Genomic DNA, 24,825 nt, shown 5'->3' with positions numbered 1-24,825 from the left:
CGGCACATGATTCATAGCTTGTATTCTCTGGGGCGACCAAGTAAAACAAGACTGCTATTTTTAAAACTACACGAATGCACGAATGAAGGCTGTCCCTGTGTTTAAAGACCCTTCGATGTCAGTTCCCACTACGCAGTGACCTACCCATCTAGCCGATGACATAGTGCCAAGGGCGGATCTAGGGAGCCAATGGAGCCCTAGCCCTCCTCCACCAAAAAACCAAGAGTCCACAATTTGACTTAAAAAAAAAACAAAACAAAACAAAAAAAGAGAAAGAAAGAAAGGCGATGTTTGAACTATTTCATGTCCCTTTTAACGAACGTAAAAAGCCCTAAAATGTAGCCTCTCCCCCAAGAAAGGCCCTTAAAGGGTAAAAAATGAAAACGTTCTGATTGTTTTGTCTCCCTTCCACATAATTACCCCCTCCCGAAAATTTGGTTCTGGATCCGCCATTGTACGCTGCACGTATGCCCACTACGAGAACAGGAAATAGCCGTTGACATCGGCCGAACAGCATTCGATCCTGATAGGCCCTACTCAGTGCGATTTGGTTTCGCGTGCGCCGATACAAGAGTTTGTATGATTTTACAAGGAATTATACCACAATTTAACCTATCATTTACAAGAAGAATCATGCTTTCTTAGGCATCCTTGATGCAATATCAGTGTAGTATTTTGAGGAAGTGACAACAGCGGAAGACTGTGGTCGGTCTCGGACGTAAGCCAGCATTGGGCGTCACTGTTCCACTACATGCATATTCTGACACACTTGATTCCCTGGCGGTTCGTTCAAGTTCAGAAGACAGAGGTTCCTACAAAATTTAATTTTCAACCCGAAAAACGTTGACAGGATTCTCAACAAAAAGAGACAGCGACTCGGAACCTCTTGCCAAAGACTTGTGGGTGACGGAATTTTTTGTTTGAAAATGGCAGGAGTTAATTGGATATTTGTGCTGCTCATGTCGTCTGCTTGGATTAATGCCTCGTTTGGATTGCAAGAAACGAATCCTACGTCTAACAACACAGTCGCAGGCTGCAGGTAAGACCGGTTAATAGAAATGTTATATTTCTCCTGGGTTGAATGTTGCTAATTACAAGAATTAACAGAGTCTGTGTAAGGTTGCTAAAGTAAAATTTAATTTGCATTTCAAAATAATCTTAGTTGTAAGCGTGTTTGTGTTTTGACAACAAGGAAAATCCGAGGAGCTTTAATGATTATCATTAAGTTTTCTCCTTTTTTGTTAAAATAAAAAACATGGAGAGGTGGATTTATATCATTTCTGGAATAAAGTCAGTTAATACAATACTTTCCTTAAGACAACGAATTGTTCATATCCAAAGTTAGGTTGGTGTTATCGCCCTCTGCAGAATAAATAATCATTCACTAAATTAAAATCTCTGTTGAACTTGACTGAGTATCCAACATAAACAGAAACATATAAACAGAAACAGACAAAGCCATCAGAAGTTACACGGAATTGAATTAAATTAAAATGGAATAGGCCTAATTCTTGAAACCAGACAGAAATCTCATTTTATCATAAGACAGTGGTCAAAACAAGAGGAAATCTTTTTTAAGAAAGCCAAAACAATGCCCACAGACGCAAACAAGTGTTATGACAGACACATCGTAGTTTTTAACAGCAAACAACATTACGTTATAGTCTGTACCGGACGCCCGATATTGCAGACTTCCAACATTCAGAGCTATCGCTTGGAGGTGAATATCCTGCAAACTGCAAAGGTCGTCATGACATTTTAGCGAGGATATCTGAAGGAAAACATAATTTAACTTGAACGCAAAATGTAACAGATAATTTCAGTCTTTCAAACACTAATAAACGATTTCGTTTTTTTTTTTGGTTTGTAGTTCAGGAATAGTAGAACTTATAATAATTACTTAAGCAATAACATAAGATTGATTACACACTCTCTAATCCAAAATAATTTCAAAATAACGGACCTTTAAGCTCTTACATAATCGAATTTCCCTCAGCTTGCTGCCGTGACCTAGCTTGTTCTTGATTTTGTGTGTCAAAAATGTAAGTTAGGTCTGTCTTTTTTAACCAAACTTTACAAAACGGAACACGTTTGCTTAATCAAAGTTTGTTAAAAAGGCCGACGAAACCTATGGCTTAACAAGCCATACTTGAGAATGATACTGTGAGTATTTTAAACAAAAGTGCAGAATGTTCAAACGTATTAAAAACATTAAAATTAAATGTAATAAATAAATTCTTGAAGGCAATAAAATGGCAATATGAAGGAGGTCAACCGTGTGCCAAAAAAGTTCCACACAAGTTTACACACCTTTTTCTGACTAAGCGTTTTACGTGCAGCAAAAGACAAGTCTCCATCACGGAACTTCTCATTTCCTAAGCGTCCTAGACTGAGGGGGAGGGGGCGTTCTACCCAAGCTAGAAGGGCTGAGGTGGGGGTCGTGATGGGCTGGTTAGATTCGAGCTGACTATAGACGATGGTGTTGACTCGAGTACACATTTAGTATAGCGTGTATGAAGAGTCTTTTCACGGTGGTTTTGTGCGGATTTTACACAAGAATGCCGACTTCAGGCCTGCACGTAACCGCACTGGCTAGTTTTTGGCCGTTCTTGCCCGGCGCATCCCACCAACATACCTCAAAATCAGTCACGTCTTTGCAGTGGGATTCCAATTTGTGACCTTCACTTCTGAGGTGTGGGTGTACCAGGTTCCAATCAAACAAACGGTACCGCAGTGATTGGATAGTCAGTCCCGTCCCTGCGTGGGTTTTCATACCTTTTGAGGATAAACCCACTTTTTCCTCCCCGTTTGTAATTGGTGTTTCCTTCCTTGTATTTTCGTGGATTTTAATTTTTCGAAACATCCCCCAAGAAAAAGACAGTAACGTATGAAATGGTGTGTTGGCAGTGGTTTTGTGCTATGCATGTACTTGGGGTTGAAATCTCTATAAATACCGTTTGCACTCTGCAAAAGAAATCACTAGGTTATGCCTTTGGGCTCTAGTTATCAAGATAAGTTATAGGAATCTCGTGTTATCTTGATTGATGGAAGTTCGAAGCACTATATTCTCTTCACATGCCCAAGTAATTATTTTTTTTCTTGTCGATATGAGAAGGTGTTCCACAGAATTGATAAATAATGGACGCTTTGTTCGCTAATCAGAGATTATTATATAATCGAGCTACAAGTTGATACAATTTAGATAGTTAGATAGGCCTGTATTGTGACAAAATAAACAGAACAAAAGAAATCTCTTCAAAACGGACAGTTCTTCTTCCATCGAGAGATTTCCTTTTGTACGTACTTTCGCTGTGTAGATATCAAGGGAGATCGAATCCCTTCTCTTGGTCTGCCTCTTGGACGACAAGAGGGACTATTCTAGAACATTTTTTTTCCATTGCAACAGATGGATTCTTCTTGAAAAACATTCAATTCCATTTCTGAAAACGAACTATTTTTATCATTCGACCCCGTCACTACAGAAAAAAAGCTTTATTCATTCATCAACAGTCCACGTTGCGATAGCCTATCTGGTCTTCTTAAGATAAGTTATACCCAGCAAGAAATGAGACCGAGGGGTACCCCCCAACATGTCCAATCCCTATACACATTCCAGACTATTGTTACTTAACACATCCCCCAAGATGTCTGAAAGGAATTCCCCAGATTCCTACAAGACAATGACCAACACAAATCAGGGGGGGGGGGGTTCTCTCCGTCTCATACCTTGCTGCATATGGCAAAAGTGCCGATCATGTTTCAGTCGGGGTCGTATACCTTGACTCCTTGAAAGGGTATAGCAATGCTGTGCCTGGCAAGGTCCATGGGGATAGGGCGTGGGAAAGGGAAGGAACTTGGGCCGTTTTCCAATACTCAACTTCGGCTCCGTCTCAGGCTTCACATGTTTTTTAACTAGCTGACTTTGAAGCTGTAAGCGCAGTAATTAGTTTAATAGTGCCACAAAACATCAAATAAGATGCAAGAAAGCCAGAAATTACAGTAATACAATTTAATTTAAACGCTTCAGGCCCACAATCGGGGATTGGTTTTGGGAACGAAGCCTGAGACGGAGCCCAAGTCGAGTATTGGAAAAGGGCCTTGGTTTACTGTTTACATTATAACACCTCCCATGGGGTTGCAAGTAAACAGTGTATGTCCCATATGTAGAATCAAAGCTATGGATCATTAATTACAAATTCTGGAAAGCAAGATTTCTCATTTTGTTGGAGGAGTTGGCGAACGAATTTTGAGGAAACACTTTGTAGTAACCCAGCCCCGAAAGGTTAAATACCAGAACTTGTTCTTTCTATATCTACATATTTCTTCTCCGTGTATGACACACCTTTTACACACAAGTTCAAAACAAATAAAGAAAAAAGGAAGTAGGCAAAAAAATTATGAAAAAGACGTAGCTAGTTTTGTTCAAGACAAAACCAGACTGAAAGAAAAATAAGCATGCAGCTTCCATTGTTTTGTTAACAATATATCCAGCTGTGACAAACCAAAAATGTATTTATTTATTCACCTTTTGGAAATTGAAATGTGAGATAGAATTGTATCTGAAAGGGAAATCCTTGCTCAGCAAATGAGAACTTCACTAAACAACCTGCATCCGTTACAGACAATCAGATAGTGGGGTGGACTCTTTGTTCATGAAGTAATGTGCTCACGTGGTCTGAGTGGCAGACGACTGTTTCGTGATGACAATGTCAGCATTTTATTTTTGGTGCTGAATTATTTGGCTAAGTGTTTTTCTTTTTAAAGTAGTGTACAAAGATAACTGTTTGTGAATGGGATAGTAATTATAAACCTAAGAGGCAGACAGAATGTTTGCATGGAAAACCCGCAGTTATCAAGCAATGAATAGGAGGAAACGATGGAAAATGCAATTTTGATGGGTAGCAATGTTTGAGATCTCCAATTGCACATTCTTGTTTTCATCGAATGAATGAAGGCGCCTTTCCATATGGACGTCAACACTTGCGCTGAGCTTTGCATATCCGTCAAAATCGCTAGCGGGGCGATTTTGAGACCCGAACGCAACGCACGCGTGTACTATGTTAATTAATGGAGTTGATTTTTCTGTCCATGAAAGTGAAACGCATGAATGCATCGTTTAAGCAACGCACCCAAAAACGCACAAATCACAATATTTCATTGTTGTTCGGGAAAAACTGCTATACTTGTTCACCAAAAAGGAACTACAGTAAAACATTGACTCGAAACTTTTTGAACTTTTGTGGAACGTTTGTGTGACCTTCCAATTGCCTTCAGAAATGAAGGGTAGCCGGAAAATGACGTTGTGGGTTTCCTTCTTTGCTAAGAGGTTTGCCAAGCCTCAAGGGGACGGTTAGTGACCAAGTAGGTCACCTTGTGTGAGTGGGGGTAGGGTACTTGGGACACATGCTGATTTGATGTACATTGCGTTGGGAAGGAACAATAATGAACGATAACAATATTGAAAGGTAAATAGGATAATGTCATTTAGTAACAGACTTGAAATGATGTGTGAAGAATTTGGTGTGTACTGATCGCCAGTGTGTGAAATTTTTCAGGTCATCAGGAATGCAGTTTCATGTTTCTATTTCGGTTAACAGTGATGCAGAGGTTTATCTAAAGCACGACTGGAACACTTTCATTTCCTGTTGCAAGGTGCTGTATCCAAACCAAACATGTCACGTAGGTAAGTATGACCACAACATTTGTTGAGCCAACAAATGATGTTCTCTCCCCTCGTATCCTAAATCGAACATGGCCCCTGCGCATTGGACCCGTGAGCTAGGGATAACGTTCTCTCTCGCGTCCGGTCGGGTTTCCTGATTTAGTCAAACTTTTGGATGACGAATGCCAAAATACCACAATAGGAATCCCCAAATCAGTTGATTCCGATGCGTAATTGTGATCCCAGTGGAATTTTGTTGGGAAATAGAACGAAGGCTATTTCAAGAGGTTGGTAAAGCAATGATTTTCTAATTCAAAACTGCTGTTAGTTTGATGGAAGCATGAAATGACTTCAGTAGTGGACATATGACGCGCACATCCTACCCTGCCTGTCACCCATTGTTACAATCCACATCCCTCAGGCTTATTAGAAAAACGTGTTTCCAGCAATCACTGACGTCAGCTTGACGTCACTGTGGTATAACACTGTAAATAACCGTAACACCTTAAAAAACTTTTTATATGACTGTGTGGGCGTGGCCAGCCATTTAGTACGCTCTTGAACTACAAGGCATTGTTTCAGAGAATCTGTTCATGGGCCGTGCCGGACTTACTTGGCTATGGCTTGTACCCTTTTACCCCAAAGTAACCACAACAGAAGACTGAGTATATCTTAAAGGGCACTTAAAGTCTCTTAACGTACTTTCAAAGTGACCAAATATGATAAGACATAAAAAACAAATCTTTGTTGAAAAGTATGCATAATGTTTACACATTTCTGATTTCCTTGGATAAAATAATAAGTGGTAGAATCGTTTTTTCTTTATTCTAACAATTCAGTTTTTCTTATTTCTATGTTTTGCCAATCGTGAGGTTTTCAAATGCACATGATAAGTTAGTCTTGATTTTTTTTTGGTTCATGGTTTTTCGATGAGCATCTGGACACATCTGCCTCCAAGATTAAACTTAAGTTCGGCCTTTTTTTTAGAAGTCGAATGATCCCGTCAATAATGACTTTCCACTGTCTTTTTCGCCAGCCTGTCCTTGTAGGAATGGTGCCTCCTGCAACCCTATCAACCGGTCCTGCATCTGTAAGCCCGGATGGGTTGGCTCCAATTGTCAGACGTCGTGCCGGGAGAAAAACAATAGCACCTACGGTCCCAGCTGTAAACGGGGATGTCGCTGTGGTCTGGACGCTGCGTGCGAACCGATAACAGGCGTCTGCGAATGTATTAATCCTGACAAGTGAGTCTGAACATGGAGGAAGGAGGGGATGGTCTGAAGTTGAACAGGGATTTAAGAGAGACATTGACTCGGAATTAACACAGGCGACCAGAATTGATGTTTATGTGTATAAGTGCATCCGATGACCATGGTAACCCTGTCAGTGGTCATTGGCAGTGGCCCCTGTCATTGTGCCCAATGACGACAAGCTGCAATACAAAAGCCCCTGCTGTGTGAGCAGCAACACACCCGTGCTTTTTGCTATCAAAGGGGGCCATTCAATAGCCGTGTTAGAGAGAGTTCCAACCTGAGTGTCACCATTCTTGGCAGCCATTTTGTTTCCAAAATAAGAATCTGGCACTACTCTGGATGATGTCATGCCAGTGCAGCGTCGACAGACTCGTGTGTACAGTTTTTAACTATTTCCTCCGTTTTCTCTTGTTCGTTTCCATGACATCAAAAAGCAAATTTATCAATGATGCAAACTAAACATAGGCAGAATAAGCAGACCAACAGTTTTGTGTCGTGATGGAAATAATAATCGTCTTTTCGATTCTTTTGGTCGCAGCTGTACGGCCCGTTGTCCTATTAATCGATACGGCCCAAAATGTCGACAGAAGTGTCGATGCAAGACAGGTGGATGTGACCACATCACTGGGGTGTGTACAGTCGCAGGTGGGTATAGCTGCAGGTTAGAGGAAGTTCGAGGGATGGGCCATTGTGGACCACGAGTCATTTTTCCCCCTGGTAACCTGTGCACCGCAAATTATATCTTGGGACACTGCTACTAGTACCAGATTTAAATCGACCAGTTGCTGACAGATGGCCGTCGTTCCAACTTTTTTCAAGGTCTCGCTGCCTGATATCTTAAGAGACAGCTGTAATATAGAAATATTGTGGGTGAAAAGAGAAACTTTTAATAAGACAGCCCGAGGTGTTTCCCGCCAAAAAGGCAAAGGCAGAGACGAAAAAATGAAGTCATGACGGAATCAAGCCGAGCAATCAATATTATATGCATATATATTATATCATATGTATTGAACCTCAATCCTGTTCAGACCTTTACGGCTCATACCTTTAGCTTAAGATCACACACGGATTTGGCATTCTTTAATTTCTTCGTCCATTACGCAGATACTTCACAGCGGAGTTGCGGCTGTTTGAACAGGGGAACTTGCCGATTGCACGGTAAGCCGTGCCGGTGCCCAGCCGCTTGGACGGGCCAACTATGTGACGAACCATGCCCACCAGGATACTACGGCGACGATTGCTCCATTCAGTGTGAGTGCGGAGAGAACGCAACTTGCAGTAGATCAACGGGGTTATGCGGGTGTGCGACTGAAGACAGGTAAGGACCCGTGGACTGCGTGCAATGAGCCAATTCGATATTTCAAAAAGGCAAGGTCATTCGAGAATTAGAGCTAATCCTGCAAAGTGCGAACATGTTCAGCGCTTGACTCGTCATACGGTCGCGCTGATTAGACTGACCTACATGTATCGCTGCTCCCGATTGACCTCAGACGAGCTTCATTTTGGTCATGTGCTGTTTGAATGTCGAACTGGCTCATGATTTCTCACCCAGAATTTTAATACAACTTAAAAAAAAATTGAAATAAAATGCACATATAAATGAATTTGTCAGAAGTCACTTAAGGCCACACAAGGCACACACAAATTACTGACCACACACAAAAATATTAATTGTCCCTAAGTGGTAGACGCAGATATCCCTACACTTTCACAAACTCAACTTTTCTACCTTGCCAACTGTACTACAGATGTGAAGCAGCAAGATAAGAGAGGTCGTCACGACAACTTAAATCCGAGGTCATTAATCATAATTATAATTATGATCGACTGCCTAAAAGGCTATCATTTTTTTGTGTTCAGAAAGAAACTGTTTCCTAACCGAATCGAACATCACCTGTCACCTCCCGAAATATATAGGTGATGTTATCTAAAACAGGAATTTGAATCATCGTGACCCCTGGGAAGTCATCACTAAAAATTACTTTAAATGCTCGTGGACTTTATAAAATAAGTAAAGGTGGATATTTCCGCCTTTTTCTCCCCAGGTATTCGTGCCTTGGTCGTTGTCCTCAAGGACTGTTCGGTCCGCGATGTTCGAATCAGTGCAGCTGTCCAGTTGGTCTGGTATGCAATCATTGGACGGGTGATTGCGAGTGTGCAGCAGGGGACTGTCAGGACTTGCTGCTGGGAAATACTACAGGTAAGGAGTTTCATGCCCATAATGAGCCATTTCGGTATTCATGAACATGAAGCCCGGGGGTGGGGGTGTATATCCCCCACTTTTTGGTGGGTGGGCGATGGACCTTTGAATCACCCCCTCCACTTTCTTGTGATGAGCAAACAGTTAAAGCGGGTTGTGAAGAATTTTCCCGACTTTCAACAACTAAAAAAGCATTCAATGTCACTCAATAAGGGACAATAATCAAATAAAAAACCACAGATATGCCATTCTGATGTAAGATTCTGCACGAATGTCATACATACCTACATGTACAAATGTACATCAATATCATGAACAAAGACTTCTGTATACATGTAGAGTTATGGCGTCACCCCCACCACGCCCTCATCCACCCAATTTACGCCATTGTCGGTATTTAAAAACTACCAGGTCATTCGGGAATAAAGCAGGTGTGCGAGTTGGCGTGGGGCCGCGCTGAGTGGACAGATCTCACACGCGCGTCCGAATGACCTCGGACGCACTTCATTTAGGGCATGCACTTTTGCAATACCGAACTGGCTCATATATTTGACTAATTGGCTGAGTTCGGGCGGCTTGTTCTCGTATGTTCAGCAACAGCTCGAATTGTAGTTTGTTGGTCGGCCGCTCGAACGCTGGGAACGTACATTCGGTTATCGCTACTAGTTACCTGCAGCATGCAAGCAACATACAACAAACATGCAACATGGCGGTGTCTTTGTACATTCTTCGAGAGTTAATGTTTGAGCTAACTTCTTTTCCATTAAAAAAATCATATCTGTCGTGGATAATTATTGATGTTAATTGTGCAAAACTTTCCATTGTCTCCAGTTCTGTAAGCCATCTCGATAGTTTTTGCAGCTTTTCAAAAAACAAATCTCACAAGTTTTCCCATGTGTTCTCGTAAAACCCTGATGAGGAGGTAGTGTGTGAACCTGTTCCGAGAACAGTGTTCTTGGGGCGTGTTCCCGCCGTTCGAGCGCGAGAACGCGAAACCCGTGTCAAGAACAGGCCGCCCGAACTGACCAATGAGTGTTTAGATATCTGCATTATAAACAAGAGGTCGTGGTTTCGCGTCTGCGCAGAGTTAATCAGAATTCATCTCAAGGTTAAGGGTAGCACAATAATTGTTCAAGATATCATTGAAAACGCTAATTTAAAAACCTACGTTAAAAAATGCTTGGAGAAAATTTGTAAATCGTCACAGTGTTTAAGATACAATAAACTGAAAACTTTCATTCCTGGGGAAGGAAACTAATGGCGCTAGGGTTATCTTTCCAGACTAGGAAAACCATCGATAAAAGTAGTCCAGAAGATAAATATAAATATGAAAAGTCTCTGGAATGAAAACATGGCGCCCTTCTGCCTTCTGGAAGTAGCGCCCCCTCACGGATATATTGAGAATCCGTTTGGAGAAAATGATGGAATCGTACGGATGTTTGATGTCATGTAGGAAGGCTTGGGAGCCATCATCGTTTTGGTTGTTCGACTGAAACAGCCACCGAGGTTTGGCACCTGGTATACAGGAAAATGATGAAATGTACAGCGCGTCAACTTCCTCAAATTTGTTTATCTCTGCTGCTTCCATCTGTGGCATGGTGTGACATTTAATATGATCTGTTAGATTGGAAAGATTGCTGTCGTGCAAAGTTGAAACTGGAGCATAAACTGTCATTTCTAATACTGGGCAGTGGCATTGACGGTGCTGTACAGATCGCTGTGTGGTGTGGTCGCATAAAACGTGTTCTCTACACTGAGCAAATGGTTTGTGAAAGGCTTTACAAGATGAGTGGAGTTGAATTAAAAGCCAGAAAACAAGCAGGTAGCATTTGCAAGGGGTTAGAAGATTTAATCACAAAATATCAGGACCTGAAAGAAGCAAAATCGCAACGGTACATTATCATAAATGCAAATTCGACAGGATGGAAATAGGCCTACATTGTGATTTTAAAATTGGATTGAAAATTGGATAAAAGTAGCCAAATTGACCAAACAAAACTTAGCAACGCGCCCGAGTCTTTGTATACAGTATATCCCAGCAACGTTTGTTCGTATTCCAGGTTCGTTCAACTTCTATGAAGTTGATAGAAAGGAAATGAGAAACTTTGGAAACAAAACACATTGTGTATGCAGTAAAAACAAAGCCTGGAGAGAAACATCCGCTTAATGCGTGTGAAAGAATTCGTGGGAACGACGCGACGACAGCATACGGTGTCATATAATAAAGCGGAAATTTGTCTGAGGCAGACTTGACTGTGTTTTATTTAGAAAATCAACTTCATGGTAGTTAACTAGCCCCACAAATAGGGCTGTAGTGGCTTGCTTTTACAGTCTGTCTCTTATCTGTCGCCACCACAGCCCTACTTCAAGGCATGTCTTGAAAATGAAAAATATTTAGGGCCTATTATAAATCCAAATTAATACAGCATTGTTGGAAACATGTACTTGTACAAACATCATTCATCCGTGAACAAAAGTATCACTTCATATTATTCCTTGCTCTGAGAACAGAGTCGTAGTCGAGTCTGTCACAACTCCTTTCATAAGTCCTTTCACAGGGCAGCCACAAGTCCTTTCACAGGGCAGTCACAAGTCCTTTCACTGGGCAGTCACAAGTCCTTTCACAGGCGAGTCACAAGTCCTTTCACAGGCCAGTCACAAGTCCTTTCACAGGGCAGTCACAAGTCCTTTCATAGGCCAGTCACAAGTCCTTTCACAGGGCAGTCACAAGTCCCTTCACAGGCCAGTCACAAGTCCTTTCGCAGTAGGAAGTAATGGGATGTACAGCGACAAGTGTGAATCAGGCCACGTGCTTTACTGTAAATCGACGCGGAAGCAGTGGGCAAGATTGAAGTAAAAGCTGACCAAACACTTCTTACATTTCATGAGGTGTGTTTTAAAAATGTCTAGCAAGTAAAACCACCGACAGTTTCCAAAATGTTACAAGGAAAAACCACTTAGTTTTAGAGAAAGGAGCCGGCAAAATGTAAGATTCACATGCCCAAAATAATAGTAATCATCACCAATGTATGTAAAACACGAAAGGAGATTTTATTAGGCTTTTACCGACATGAAGCGCACATTCATTACCATCAGGGCTTCGGATATGCTGTGGTGAGTCACAGTTTTTGTTTTTAAAAAGTCCAGTCCAAAGGGGAATGGGGTCTTCCCCGAACATTGAAGTGATGTTGATGGAAATGGACTATACCTTGACGGCTGTGGAAACATTCTACGGATATACGGGCAAATCCGTTGGGTGTATGGAGCGGGCCTTGAGATGAATCACGTGATCATGCTCCTTTGGGAGACAGATTGAATTAAAAGGTGCTTTCTATTGCCAGGAGCTTTGAAGCGAATTGAGGGCGGGTTAAATTATTATTGTTATTATTTCTAAACAGAGGAAGAAAGTTTTGGAGACAGTTCTTGATTTATTGAAGGACCCCGAAATATTTCTTGGTCGTGCGCTCATTTTCAAGCACTAAGCGAAAGAACTGATGTAAACGTGATTCGCTTTATTTATTGGCAAACAACAATTTATGGAATTTTCCCTTCATATTTGGAGCTCACATCATAGGAACGAGTTTAAGTCAGGCCACTTCAAACTCCGAATAAGAGCACGAGAAAAATTGTAAATGAGTTAATAGGTCTCGTGCATTTTTGTCTGAAACAGACGTAAGTACGGCAACCGTCACAATACCTCGAACAACACAACTTGAACCGCTAAAAACCATCACCATAACAGCCGGCACGACATTCCCACGACCACCCTCCCCTACCCCACCATCATCAGGGACGTTACTTCACCATACCATCCAGAAAACAACGGTCAACATCCCCACCACCGCCAGGTCAATGACACGAGCAGCCGCCAAGAAACACAGCGTCAAGCCCGCCCCAGCTAGCGGTACCGACGCGGCAACCGATGGGTCGCCGCAGCGGAGCGATGACGAGGCTGTCGCCGGGGGAAATGAGTTCTATCCTACGGCCCCGTTCTGGGGCGTGGTTGGTGCCATTGCCGCGCTGTTGTTGGTCGTTGTGGTGCTTCTGCTACTGATTCTTCGGCGACAGGTGTCATCACCTCGGTCGGCCCTAACACGGTAAGTGAGCCTTGTAAAAACCTGCAGTGTCACTGAACCACATCTGTTCATTGTGATTCATTGCACGAGACAACTACCGGGGGGGAACCCCATAAGTTTGTAAGTTAAAACATGATTCCCAAACAATAAATTATGGGATTTAGGACATTATAAAATTGGGAAACTTTTCTTTGAAATACGGTTTGATGGCCGAGTTGGTTCCGTCCACGTGTAGTTCAGCAGCGGTCATTTGAGGTCATTTTTCTTTCCTTGTTTTTAAGTAGAACTCGTTGGTTTGAATACAATGCAGGTTTTTAGCAAAGAAAATGAAAGTTATTCTTCAAGCAGCATCCTGACAACACTAACCGATGAGACCTAGTTTCGATGCTAACACTGATTTGTTGAGTTTACAAGTTTGTTGAGTTTATCATGACAGCTTCCTGTTGGAGAAACTTCTGTTTTATGTAATACCTTTTGAAACAAATATTGTATAGTGCGAGTAGTAAAAACTACATTTTGTAAATATTATTTTACCTTGCTGCGATGCATTTTGAAATGATCTAGCCATTTGCCATCAAAATCATCTACCATGACGCTTGACTCGAAACAGGAAAGTCGAGTTCATGTCAACACAGGGGTTTGGTAGCTTAATATTTCAGGAAATAGCACCAAGCCCATGAGACTGGATACACAGAATCTTTGTCTGATAAGCCTTTTTTTTTACTTGACACAGAAGGATCACGTGACAACATGTTACAATTTCGGTATTAATTTATGGTTGGTCTTTTATTCTGTTTACACCAGTGTAATACGAGAACTCCCTAGTTACTAAAATTGCGAATTTCCTGAAGATATATATCTTTGATATAATGCACTTCGTATTCAAATTACTAGGTGTTACGTCCCATCACCCTGCAAAATGCGACTTCAAGGTAAAATTACATGAACGCGCTTATAATGGTATATAATTTATCCCATGCTTACACATTGAAATAACAAAGGGATGTAGAGCCAGAGATTTTGTTGGCATATTTCCGCATTGATCAACAACCAAAACTTTGTAGTTGCCCATGAACCACTGATGTAACACAAAGTTCGAGCACAAAACCGATTTAACAATACAAAATTCGGCTAAGTTCCAAACACCTTACATTTTCAGAGACCTTTTTTCTGTGTCTTCTATTTAGAAGGAATTAACTTGTCCAGAAATGATCAGGCATATTGTACGAGATGCATAAAGGTTGACTGCATAGAATTTGTGAAAAAAAAGTCCTTCCTCGGAGGAAAAGGAAAATCGAGGGAATATCTTCTATCGCTTAAGTGTGAAGAGAGTTGCGAAATGCAATTCCTATCGGGTTTAAACACAAGGAAATGAATTGTTCAGGAAATGAAAATTCCAAATGCAGTGAGAAAAGGCCAGGGCAGTGTGACAGCAAATCTCGATCAGGCTGTTATCGACAGAATGATAACATTATTTTTTCGGCAGCACCAGTCGAAAAACTTCAGTTTTAACAATTTTTCATCTAACAAATTTAGGGAAACTGACTAGGTGTTTACAAATGATTATAAAGATGGACAAAGAAATTGACTGAAGCCAGATTTGAACCTGCGGCCTCTAGAATGCCGTACCTGTGCTCTACCAACTGAGCTATCCAGCCGTATGTTGGCAGCTCTTCCCATTTGTCAATATCTTTGTTCATTAAACCTGAAACACCATGTAACCAAGGATCACGCCCCAATAATACGATACAACCCGTTAAATGGTGAACAGGGATGCGCTCAAAGAGGATACGGCTTTTTGAACATAAATCCTGAAACAAACCGTTTAGGGAAACTGACTGGGTGCTTACAAATTTTCATCTAGAAAAAGTAAATATATACAAGGTAACAGAATTAGAGTGTTGAGACCATAACGGCGAGCACCGAATCACCGACAACTCGATGTACCACAACTCAACGCTACTTCGATACCGCGTTGGTATCGAAGCCACAGAACCAAAAAAAGAAAAAAAATCGATTTCCTGGTTGACACACATAAGGCTGCTTATAAAAACGCCCGCTTTGCTTTCATTTTGAACAGACAGCCAAAGATCTACCGACAGGACAACGTGTATGAGACAGTGGATGAACTCAGCAAAGGCGCTCCAACTGAACAAGGTAGGTAAACAACATTATCTTAAACAGTAATTACAATTTGTGAAGCTCAAATGATGCCTTACTAATGCATTCAAAATCATAATTAATTAGGGTTATAATTAGGGTTAATTTCTGGAGCGTTGATACGGCAAGTTGAATAAATGGTTTTTATAACAGTAAGTCAGTCTAGGGACAGCAGGATTTATTCATTTTTAAAAAGAAAAATCGAACTCCTGAAAGGAACTTTGCACGAGTGCAGGATTTCAGTCACATTAAAAGCAGCCATCATAACGCATCAGAATTTGTCTGAAAAGGCAAATCAGTAAAAACACACTGTACATTAACGTGCAGCTGCGCATTCCCTGTGTACTCTTTTGTTCTGTTGTTTTGCCTTCGTGAAGCTGCACAGTCAACAAAAGTGTTTGGTTTGTTATTGAGAAGGAAAAAAATAGGGCTAATCATTTCAGCTATATCGTTCTCTCTTCAAAGCATTCTTGATTAACATCAAATTGACTTTAAGCGGTTCTTAGCTGACCAAAAATGTCCAGCCAATTTCATTGTTTGTTTTCTGCTCAAATTAAATGTGGCTATTTTTCCTTGGGAGAGGGGAAACTAGCTGGGATTGAAATAATAATACAGCAATGTCGGTTCAACTGGGGTAAAGGGCCATTGTAGACTTGTTCTTCGTAAGACTTTTTCACGATTTTTTTCTAAACCTTCCATTCCAAGGTTTGACCGTAAACGAATCTGTGACTAATCAAGGTCTCTGCTCTAGTCTCGCTCAACTAATGATCTATTATGCAAATTATACACAATCACCAACTCTGAAGAGAGGCTGTATTTAAGTGGAATTTGGAAACTAAGATATGAGGGTACTTTCCCGAAAAGAAAACTCTGCACTGTATTGGATGTTTTATGGCAAAGGAGGAAGCAATTGCACTAAATGTGACTTCGTTGTTGTGGGTCACTACAGTCTGCAACGTTTTCTGTAAATGCCCTCCATTTTTATTTTACCGGATGTGACTTTAAATTATGTACCAAACTAAACTCCAACAAATACTCGTAAATTGGCAACATTTCCCTCACCTTAACACTAACCCTTTGCAAAAATCTAATCTAGAGCCGCTCCTGTATCGGTGTGGTCGTGTCAATGGATTAGTTCATTGCATAAACCACAGGAATAAGTCGAAATGGAGCTAGGACCACAGTCCTCGTCACGTAAAGGGAGTGTGGCTTGTCCGTGGTTCTACAATCTCGGAAGAGTAAATCAGGACGTTTGATTTGTCAGCAAAATTAATTCATTCAAAGTGCCTGAGCAGAAGCGGGAGATGGCACGAGGTTTGCATGGCTGCCATTTTGCATGCAGGACAACTCTTTTGTTCCACATGGCATGCACAAACGAGATTTCCCTTTGAAACAGAAGAACTGCCCTGCAAGATGGCTACCATGCAAAACTTCTATTTAGTGCTTTTGTTTAGACTTCTGCAAGCACAAATATTTAGAGAAATGGTGATTTTAAAAAAAATCCTGTTTTTTTCCCAGAAGTTACCAAGACACCTCCTGCGCTACCAGACATGTTTCAACGAGGAGGCAGCATCCGATCTAGCGTGCACAACTACCACCGCAGACCGTTATCTGTCCATTCTCCCCTTCCAGCAATGGACGCCCCGTTGCCAGCCAGCGTGGCGGCCATGGTCTGCAATTACGGGAGCGCACCGCCTCTACCGGGTGGCACGTCACGCCGTAGTCTCATGGCAGAGTGGCGGCCCAACGGAAAACAAGAGTCCGCTGCGGAAAAGGCCAAGAGCCGGCCGCACTCGAATGTGGTGGACGAGCCGCAGACAGTGGACCGTAGCGGCAAGTCGCTGAGCTGCATCTACCACGGCGGCGTGACCATAGAAGATGATTATGCCGACCCCTTTGATTCAATAGCACCAACAGGCAACACGGGAAACCGACCGCCTGGCTACCTACCAATGATTCTAGGAAAAGATGAAAGGCGAAGCCAATCTCCAGTCCAGCAGAACCGGCCAGTCTCACCAGCCGGTCTGCAACGCTGTAGCTCACCTATGACAGTACAGCGGAGCGACTCGCCAATGACCGTCCAACGCTGCGAGTCACCAATGTCTGTCCAACGCGAACGATGCGAGTCCCCGATGTCTGTTCAACGATGCGAGTCACCGATGTCTGTCCAGCGAAGCTCCTCTCTCATGAACATCCCAAGAACTGGGTCCCCCCTGACTGTCAACCACAGCGAACCCAACCTGAATCTATACCAGACTGACTCTAACATGAACATCCCTTCGAGAAACTCCCCAGTAGCTCTACGTAAGGAAGCTAACGGTAGTTCGTCAACCTCTCTTCAAAGACAGAGTGCTACCCCAAACATCGACCCATTTTACTTTACCCTCGAGCAACAAGTAAACCTGGACAGTCCCAAGATTCCAGATGACGACTACGATGAGCTCGAACCACAGTCACTGATCAACTCCCCGGCTGGTGGGCTACCAATCAATAATCGGTCCACTTCCCGCACGAGCAGCGAGCGTTCTAGGGTTTCATCGCAGGCTTCGTCCCGTGGGTCTCTCTCGGCCGCTTCGCCCACGCTGGCGTCTCCTTTCGGCTTCAGCCCTAGGGATGCTGAGATGTTTGCGGTGCTCGACCGCAGACCGGAGACGACCCGGCCCGATTTAGCGCAGCGACCGCTGTCGAGCAACGCTTACGAGCCGTGTGGTCCTCCCACGAAGTCAGTGTCACCACCAGACGACGGAGTCTACTCAAGATTGAGCAGGGCCCCGTCACAAAAGATAGAACTACCAAAGTGCCCACGTGGGGTAGCGGACCTAGACACGAACCCCTACGGCAGGCTGCAACGCAGCTACTCCGCTAAAAACTTCACCCGTAACCCCGATACCTACGACGGTCCGTATGGGAAGTTACCCCAGCGCAGCCGGTCAGCTATGGTGAAGAGTCAGCAAGTCAGCGGGTCAACAGCAGAGTGCGTAGCGTCAGAATGGGTCCCTGCCGAACCGCATCCCCGCCTACCACCTCGCGGTACCAAGCCGCCGAACGTGACTGAACCTCGGAAGAAGTTTCGCTGGAGTCTCAAGGGAAAGTTGAGCAAAAAATCCTCACCTGAAGAGGTAGACTACGACTGCCCAACATCAACAGCGACTTTACCCTACCCCGGGGACTGGAAAGGGCTGTGAATGAAATGCCAGATCGCAGAGATGCAGCAATGAATATTGAACATGACAGCATACACTAAAAACTGACCACCGGCCATTTTGTCTATTTATAGAAAGTTAACACTTGATACCGTAAATACCAGTAATGGATACGCGTATAATCAAGACTTAATTTTGATTCTCTGAGAGTGTGAAAAGACGTTCTAGGCTAGAACCACCCCGATGCTTCGTAACACAATTCATATAAAGCCGAATTTAGTACGTGTACTCACGAACTAGTTGCTTCTATTTCATGAGTTACTGGAGAGTGTTTCGACTAGGCTATTTGTGAGCGTGTGCATATCTCAGCTGGCATAGAACAGCGAGGATGTTGTAACTGTTCAACTCTTTGTTGTTCAGCAGGTCTTAACAAAGCACCTTCTTCAAAACATTTCCCACCAGATTTACACAATCTGAGCTTTTTGTACTTTAAATAGAATTGCTGATGCACACCCGTGATGTTACTCCATGTAACTTTTGCTATTTTTATGAGCATTCCTTTGCTATTCTGATTTTGTGCCGTGCGAATTATTCATTCGAATGAATACTTTTGTCACATTTGGAAATGATTTTGTAAACAGCTTGATGTCCCTTTTATAGCCATAATTATCGATTATAGCCAAAGAAAATACCTCGTCGACGAAAGTGTACAGATCGAATAAAATGTCTTCATTGAATGATTGAAAAGGCCAAAATACCATTTGAAGTATAGGCCTCAATACATGAATAAATGGGTGTCATCACCATCAATTCTCTTTACAGCGGTCGAAAGGCCTTAGAAAAAAAGTACAGTTAACAGGATAACTGAGAGCAACCGGACGGAAGATAGTAACGTCCGTTAGCTTCAGGACAGATGGTGGGTTTCCGTTATTTTGTGGTGGAGCGGAAGGCCACATCAAGCTTACGCAGGAAGTCTACTTGACGAGCTTTGTACTTCTAAGTATGCATATACAGTGCAGGCATTATTTTATTCAGGACAAGGAATGATGGCAGTTTAAAGCCAAAACACGATAATGTAAGAGAGGGGGGCAGGTTTAGAAGAGGTCAGAATGTCTGTTTCCTCTGGTAATGAAGATGGCGGTGGGTCAGATGGCTTATTTTTGGCCAAAGTACGAATGAACACACAAAAGTTCATTATTTGTATTACTGAAATTACTTCTTAAGACTGTATTAAACAAATTATTGCACGGATATGTTATATAATAACCACAAATTTTGAACTAATCGCTACCAAAAAACAAAAAAACACCCCAAAAACAAGAAAAGAAAAAAGAAAAGAAAAGAAAAAAGATAACCAAAGGAAATGTGCGATACATCCGCAGGGAGTCCGCAATAACGGACGGTTTCCACTTTATTACAAGTACACCTTGTCACAATTTTACCTTTACATGTACATCATTGGAAAAGCAATAAAAGTCTACCATAAATATAGGAATTAATATTTTAGAAAGCCTGTACAATGAATGTGTAATAAATTTATTAACAGCCACTCACACGTAAAATAAATGCTCTGCATTGGAAAGATTAAGATGTATATAATGTACACGCTGCTTATGTATATATCTTGTAATTAAAAATGATTTTAAAAATAAATTTTGTTTTGAATACAAAATACAAGAATAGTTGCAGCCTTTTTTAATGCTGGTTATATAAATACAATATAAATATGCCGGTGGAATTTCGTAAAGGGAATACAAAGTCAAACAAACTAAAATGAATTCCGGGCTTATTTGTAAAAGTGATTTGTCAAAATTTTAAGAAGACTGATGATTGCAAACTCGCAACATGACAAATGGAAAGTTAATCTTCACTTGTTATATTTTTCATTCGTTAAAGCTTTTGTATTCAAGATCCACCTCTGACCTTGAACGACTATTGTAACATCTTTGATTTAGTACATTGGCCCTAACTGAAGTTCCGCGACATTTTTGTAGGGGACTCCTAAATCTATCAAACACTATGCTGTACAACAGTGACGCATTCTTTGTACAAAACAAGGACACTGAGGTCCATGTACAGTTATGTCTGGCCTCCAGTACTGACCCTTCAGAATCCAACCAAGTCAGATAGTGGATTTTGATGCATTGGGGCTGGGAAGGCTTAACTGATTTGCTGTATCAGTTGTGGGGTCAAGCCGGAAGACTGTAAAAAATCTCCCAATTTGGGTTGATTGGACGTGTTTGCAATCACTCTGTTCAGAGCTTAAGATAGATTCTGACGGAACAAGAACGCGGCCCATTCCAAAACGTCAGCTCCACTGACTTCCAGCAGGTCCGTCATTTATGACCCCAAGCCAGGCTAAGGGATTATAAGATAACATCCAGGGAATGATACCAATACAGATAGAAAACAGGCAAATAACACAACTTTCCTTGCCTGTAACTGTAACAGCTGCCTTCAAATGAAAGTTGTGCATTACGTCATATTCCTACTATCATGAAAATTAACAAGTAGGGAGACAACCTGTCACACATCTAAATTACCTACTTCAGCCTGGTCTCCGAGTACTCAGTTACATTTTGTTTACAGTTCAGCTGGGGAACAATACAGCATTCCTATGAAAAACACAAACATCTCAAAATCTTGGGAAGCAACCAAAACTGATGCATATTCAAGAATGATAAAGGCTCATGTTGGTGGGTGGTGCTGTGGTAGTAGTGGAGGGGGGGGTTGTCCTTGTTTCCTAAGACTAGAAGAGTGATGTCTAACAGACCTGTGGTATAGGCCTCACAGAGGCAAAATAAATCAAAAGGCCGACATTCTTCATATAAATTCCAGATCTCTCTGGAGTTTTGAAAAATAAAAATTTCCCCCAACATGCCTTTCCATCCACATTCCATTCACACATATACCCAAATTTAAACAAAAATTTACCAAACACTAAAGCATATTCACATTATAAAAAACTCTGATTTCAGATGGCACCGATGAATACATATTTGCAACTCACAGGAAACAAGTACTTCATCTTCCAATTACAATGTGTCACAATGATAATATAAGCACAACAGTAACCATGATTCGATTAATGACAGAGATCTCTTGGTACTATAAATAGCCCTTACAGACTTCTCTCTCGGACTTTCTGGTCTTGGCACTAGGCCAATTTCCTACTATACTCCTCATGTATTGCAAAATCTGCCCAAATCCACCAATTTGTCTTGATTGCTTTTGCTGGGTTCAGGTCTGTACAGCCAAGCGACTGTAATTCACAAGGGAATTAACATGTCTCTCTGATGGACTTTGGTAGATCTGCACAGGTTTCAAAGAGCAATACCTAGTTAATTAGACTTTGTCACTCAGGAATTTGTCAGTGATGACAATGCTACCTTACAATGTGGTAAACATCTTTGAGCTCTTGAGTTTCAACATACAGGTTTCTTCAGGCAGAACTTTTAAAAATTCTCAGTGTTGATAATTTAGGCATTGTTCAGGACAAGACAATGCAACTGACAACTTTACACTTTGGCAATTTGAAAGCCCCCACTGATGTCATGTTCAGAAACCGTTGGCTGCCAATTCTTTTCAACTTTTAACAAGAATACAAACACATTTCGCACATACATACAAATAGGCATGACGTCTGGGGTAAATATACAGGTACACGTACCTGTATTTGTTTTGGTTTCTACAAAACAGTTTGCACGTGAAGCATATCTTGAAGCCTGTTCTTTGTGAAAATGAAAGTTGTACATTTTCACAAAGAACAGGCTTCAAGATATGCTTCACGTGCAAACTGTTTTGTAGAAACCAAACCCGACATTACAAAGGCCAGATCCAATGACACGCAAAAGCTTGTGGTCGCTTTGCCATTATTTCACTGTAAATCCCCAAAGCCCATTTTCCTGAAAACTGGAAGGATATGATCTAAGAGTTTATCACCTGCAATGCTATCTCTTCCTAAACCACCTGTCATAACAAGTCCATATTTGAGTTCACATTTAGATTTTGTTCTTTATACAATTGAGGATTACTTCTAAATTGAACAAAACTGGGAGGGCATACAAGCAAACGTAAAATATCAAGGTCAACACTTACGACTTGAACCTATTTGCTCAAGGATTTAGCAACATTGTCTAATTTATGTTTGCCCTAAATGGGCAAGAGGAGGAAATAATGTGACATGAACAGGACAGATCTGTAGTACAGATGTGAGCCAAGCCTTCAATCTGATGAAGATATGACCAGAACTGCTGGAATAGGAAAGTACAGTGAATTGTATCAAAGACTAGACCTCCATCAGACAAAGACAATGCTACACATTTGGCTAGATTGGGGGGCATTTTGTCATGTGCTTGGCTGAATGCCATTCAGCTAGTTTTCCGGGGGGGGGGAGAATTGTTACCTACCAGCTTTTACAGGTAGCAAATGTGTCGCTCAAAGCCGCTAGAGGAACCGGCGTTGGAATGCTGATCCTCTGCATCATCTTCACTGTCAGAACTCTCATACCTGAACATGTAATGGTTGTAAAACAAAACTGGATCTCAAATTCTGTCTGCTGTGTTGTCATGGAGCAATGCAAGGAGGGTTTTTTCACCATAACTCTCTACGGAGTGTGCAAAACTGTATTAAAACTGGAGGATTCAGGACTGCTACGGCTGTTGTCCATCTTAAAAAAACTCTGATAGGTATCACTCTGAATGATCAACCACGTGAAACTGGAATCTTTCGGTAAAGATCACCGCTAAATTTAGATACATGTACATGTAAGTGCCCCAGACATGGTGATGATACTACCCCTGCTCCATGGGCCAACAAAGTATTCTAAGACAATATTCACTCTCTGGGGAGTACACTTAAAATTTCGCCATGGGGGGCTATGCGTCACTTGGGTGTTCAAAACATCATGTCCCACATTATAGCAGTAAACAATTGCTTTGTCATACCTCTGTCTTAATTATGTTGAGATTGTGGAATTTATCCAAAGATACCAACTCCGAATTTCAGAACTTCAGAAGACGATAAACCTACTGTCAAACTGTGTAACTCACATAAAAGATATAAACAACATCGTCTGTGAATGCATTGTTCCCTCACTTTTGTTGATTGCGTAAACTTCAAAGGAAAAGTAGTGCGGGAACCAGTGAGTACCAGTTCACATGTCATGTAGTCAGGTTTAACTGGTCCCTGCATTACCTAATACACTGCGGGGATAAGAATGAGTCTGTTAAATGAGCATGACCACTGATTGAATGCCCTGGTAACCTGTGCACAAAATGTATCATGGGTACCATGAAAAACTGACTAAATGAGCGACAACAGTTGCTCTTGAACTTCTTGAAGCTCTTTCCCCTTGTGCGCGTGCCTGCACGGTGAGTGTGACATGCGGATATATCGCCCTCTCACGTGATCGTTCTGGGCCAATGAACAGACAGTATCTAAGACCGACGTATGACAAAACTAAATGTGATCCAAGAGCTACAACCACAAAACAACACATGGAACCCACACATCCATTGGCAGCATGACTGGAATGATAAGACCAGAGTTGCGTACAGAGAGTTACGACATCACCATTGCTGGAAACAAACTGGCAGGGGTACGTGCCCATGCAGTATCAGTTAAATATAATAACCACACTCTCTACCATAAGTATAATGAACGGCCATGTTGTGTCCAAAATCTGAAGCTGGCGCTACTCTGTTTCTCTATACACAGCTCCGACTAAAACCCAGAGTCGTGTACAGAGAGAGAGATAGTTTTGACATAAGAGTCACCATTGTTGGGAACAAACTGGCAGGTGTATTAGGCCTCAGTGCACACCAACAGTTTTATGCAGTCGCTGCATGCTCTACAGTACGTATAATGAACGGCCATGTTGTGTCCAAAATCTGAAGCTGGCGCTACTCTGTTTCTCTATACACAGCTCCGACTAAAACCAGAGTCGTGTACAGAGAGAGAGATAGTTTTGACATAAGAGTCACCATTGTTGGGAACAAACTGGCAGGTGTATTATGCCTCAGTGCACACCAACAGTTTTATGCAGTCGCTGCATGCTCTACAGTACGTATAATGAACGGCCATGTTGTGTCCAAAATCTAAACATGGGCTACTCTACCTCTATACACAGCTCCGGATAAGACCATTTTACGTTTTCTAGACTCACCAAAGTTTCTCTTGATTGTTGTCTTTGCTGCATGTGCCGTTTCCGTCCCTGCCGTCCATTCCATTGAATTCTGTGCTGATGGCATCATCCTACAGAACAATGTGTGTGTCATGTTACATATCTTGCACTCAAAAGCGTATGTTATTTTCTCACTTGTTGCTTCTA

At 41.9% G+C, this 24,825-nt stretch overlaps 2 protein-coding genes across 5 annotated transcripts in view; one reads left to right on the top strand and one right to left on the bottom strand.

Moving 5' to 3' along the window:
- The first annotated feature begins 570 nt into the window (after positions 1–570).
- On the top strand, positions 571–19,874 carry LOC110974573 (uncharacterized). 2 transcript variants are annotated; one of them, XM_087140146.1, is made up of 9 exons: positions 571–1,039; positions 5,598–5,683; positions 6,699–6,906; positions 7,454–7,560; positions 8,020–8,233; positions 8,961–9,115; positions 12,786–13,212; positions 15,272–15,348; positions 16,873–19,874. In XM_087140146.1, the coding sequence occupies exons 1-9, from the start codon at positions 927–929 to the stop codon at positions 18,534–18,536; spliced, it is 3,051 nt and encodes a 1,016-aa protein (XP_086996272.1). In that variant the 5' UTR covers positions 571–926; the 3' UTR covers positions 18,537–19,874. The 2 variants fall into 2 exon arrangements, with proteins under 2 accessions (XP_086996272.1, XP_022082005.2); XM_022226313.2 differs by having other exon boundaries at positions 573–1,039; positions 16,870–19,874.
- Positions 19,861–24,825, bottom strand: part of LOC110974386 (uncharacterized) — a 19,182-nt gene continuing 14,217 nt past the window's right edge. Inside the window, exons 12-14 of one of the 3 annotated variants that reach the window (XM_087140143.1) lie at positions 24,661–24,749; positions 22,904–23,003; positions 19,861–22,747 (exon numbers count right to left, since the gene is read on the bottom strand). In XM_087140143.1, coding sequence (XP_086996269.1) covers positions 22,910–23,003; positions 24,661–24,749 — 183 coding nt within the window. In that variant the 3' untranslated portion in view covers positions 19,861–22,747; positions 22,904–22,909. Of the gene's footprint in view, positions 23,004–24,660; positions 24,750–24,825 lie in introns of all 3 variants that reach the window. The other 2 variants (XM_087140144.1, XM_087140142.1) reach the window with 2 other exon arrangements.

The sequence above is a fragment of the Acanthaster planci genome, linkage group LG08 (genome assembly GCF_054643075.1).
Source record: "Acanthaster planci isolate LZ-2023a linkage group LG08, COTS_SCS, whole genome shotgun sequence".
NCBI lineage: Eukaryota > Metazoa > Echinodermata > Asteroidea > Valvatida > Acanthasteridae > Acanthaster > Acanthaster planci.
This window is presented reverse-complemented; position numbering and strand designations above follow the sequence as displayed.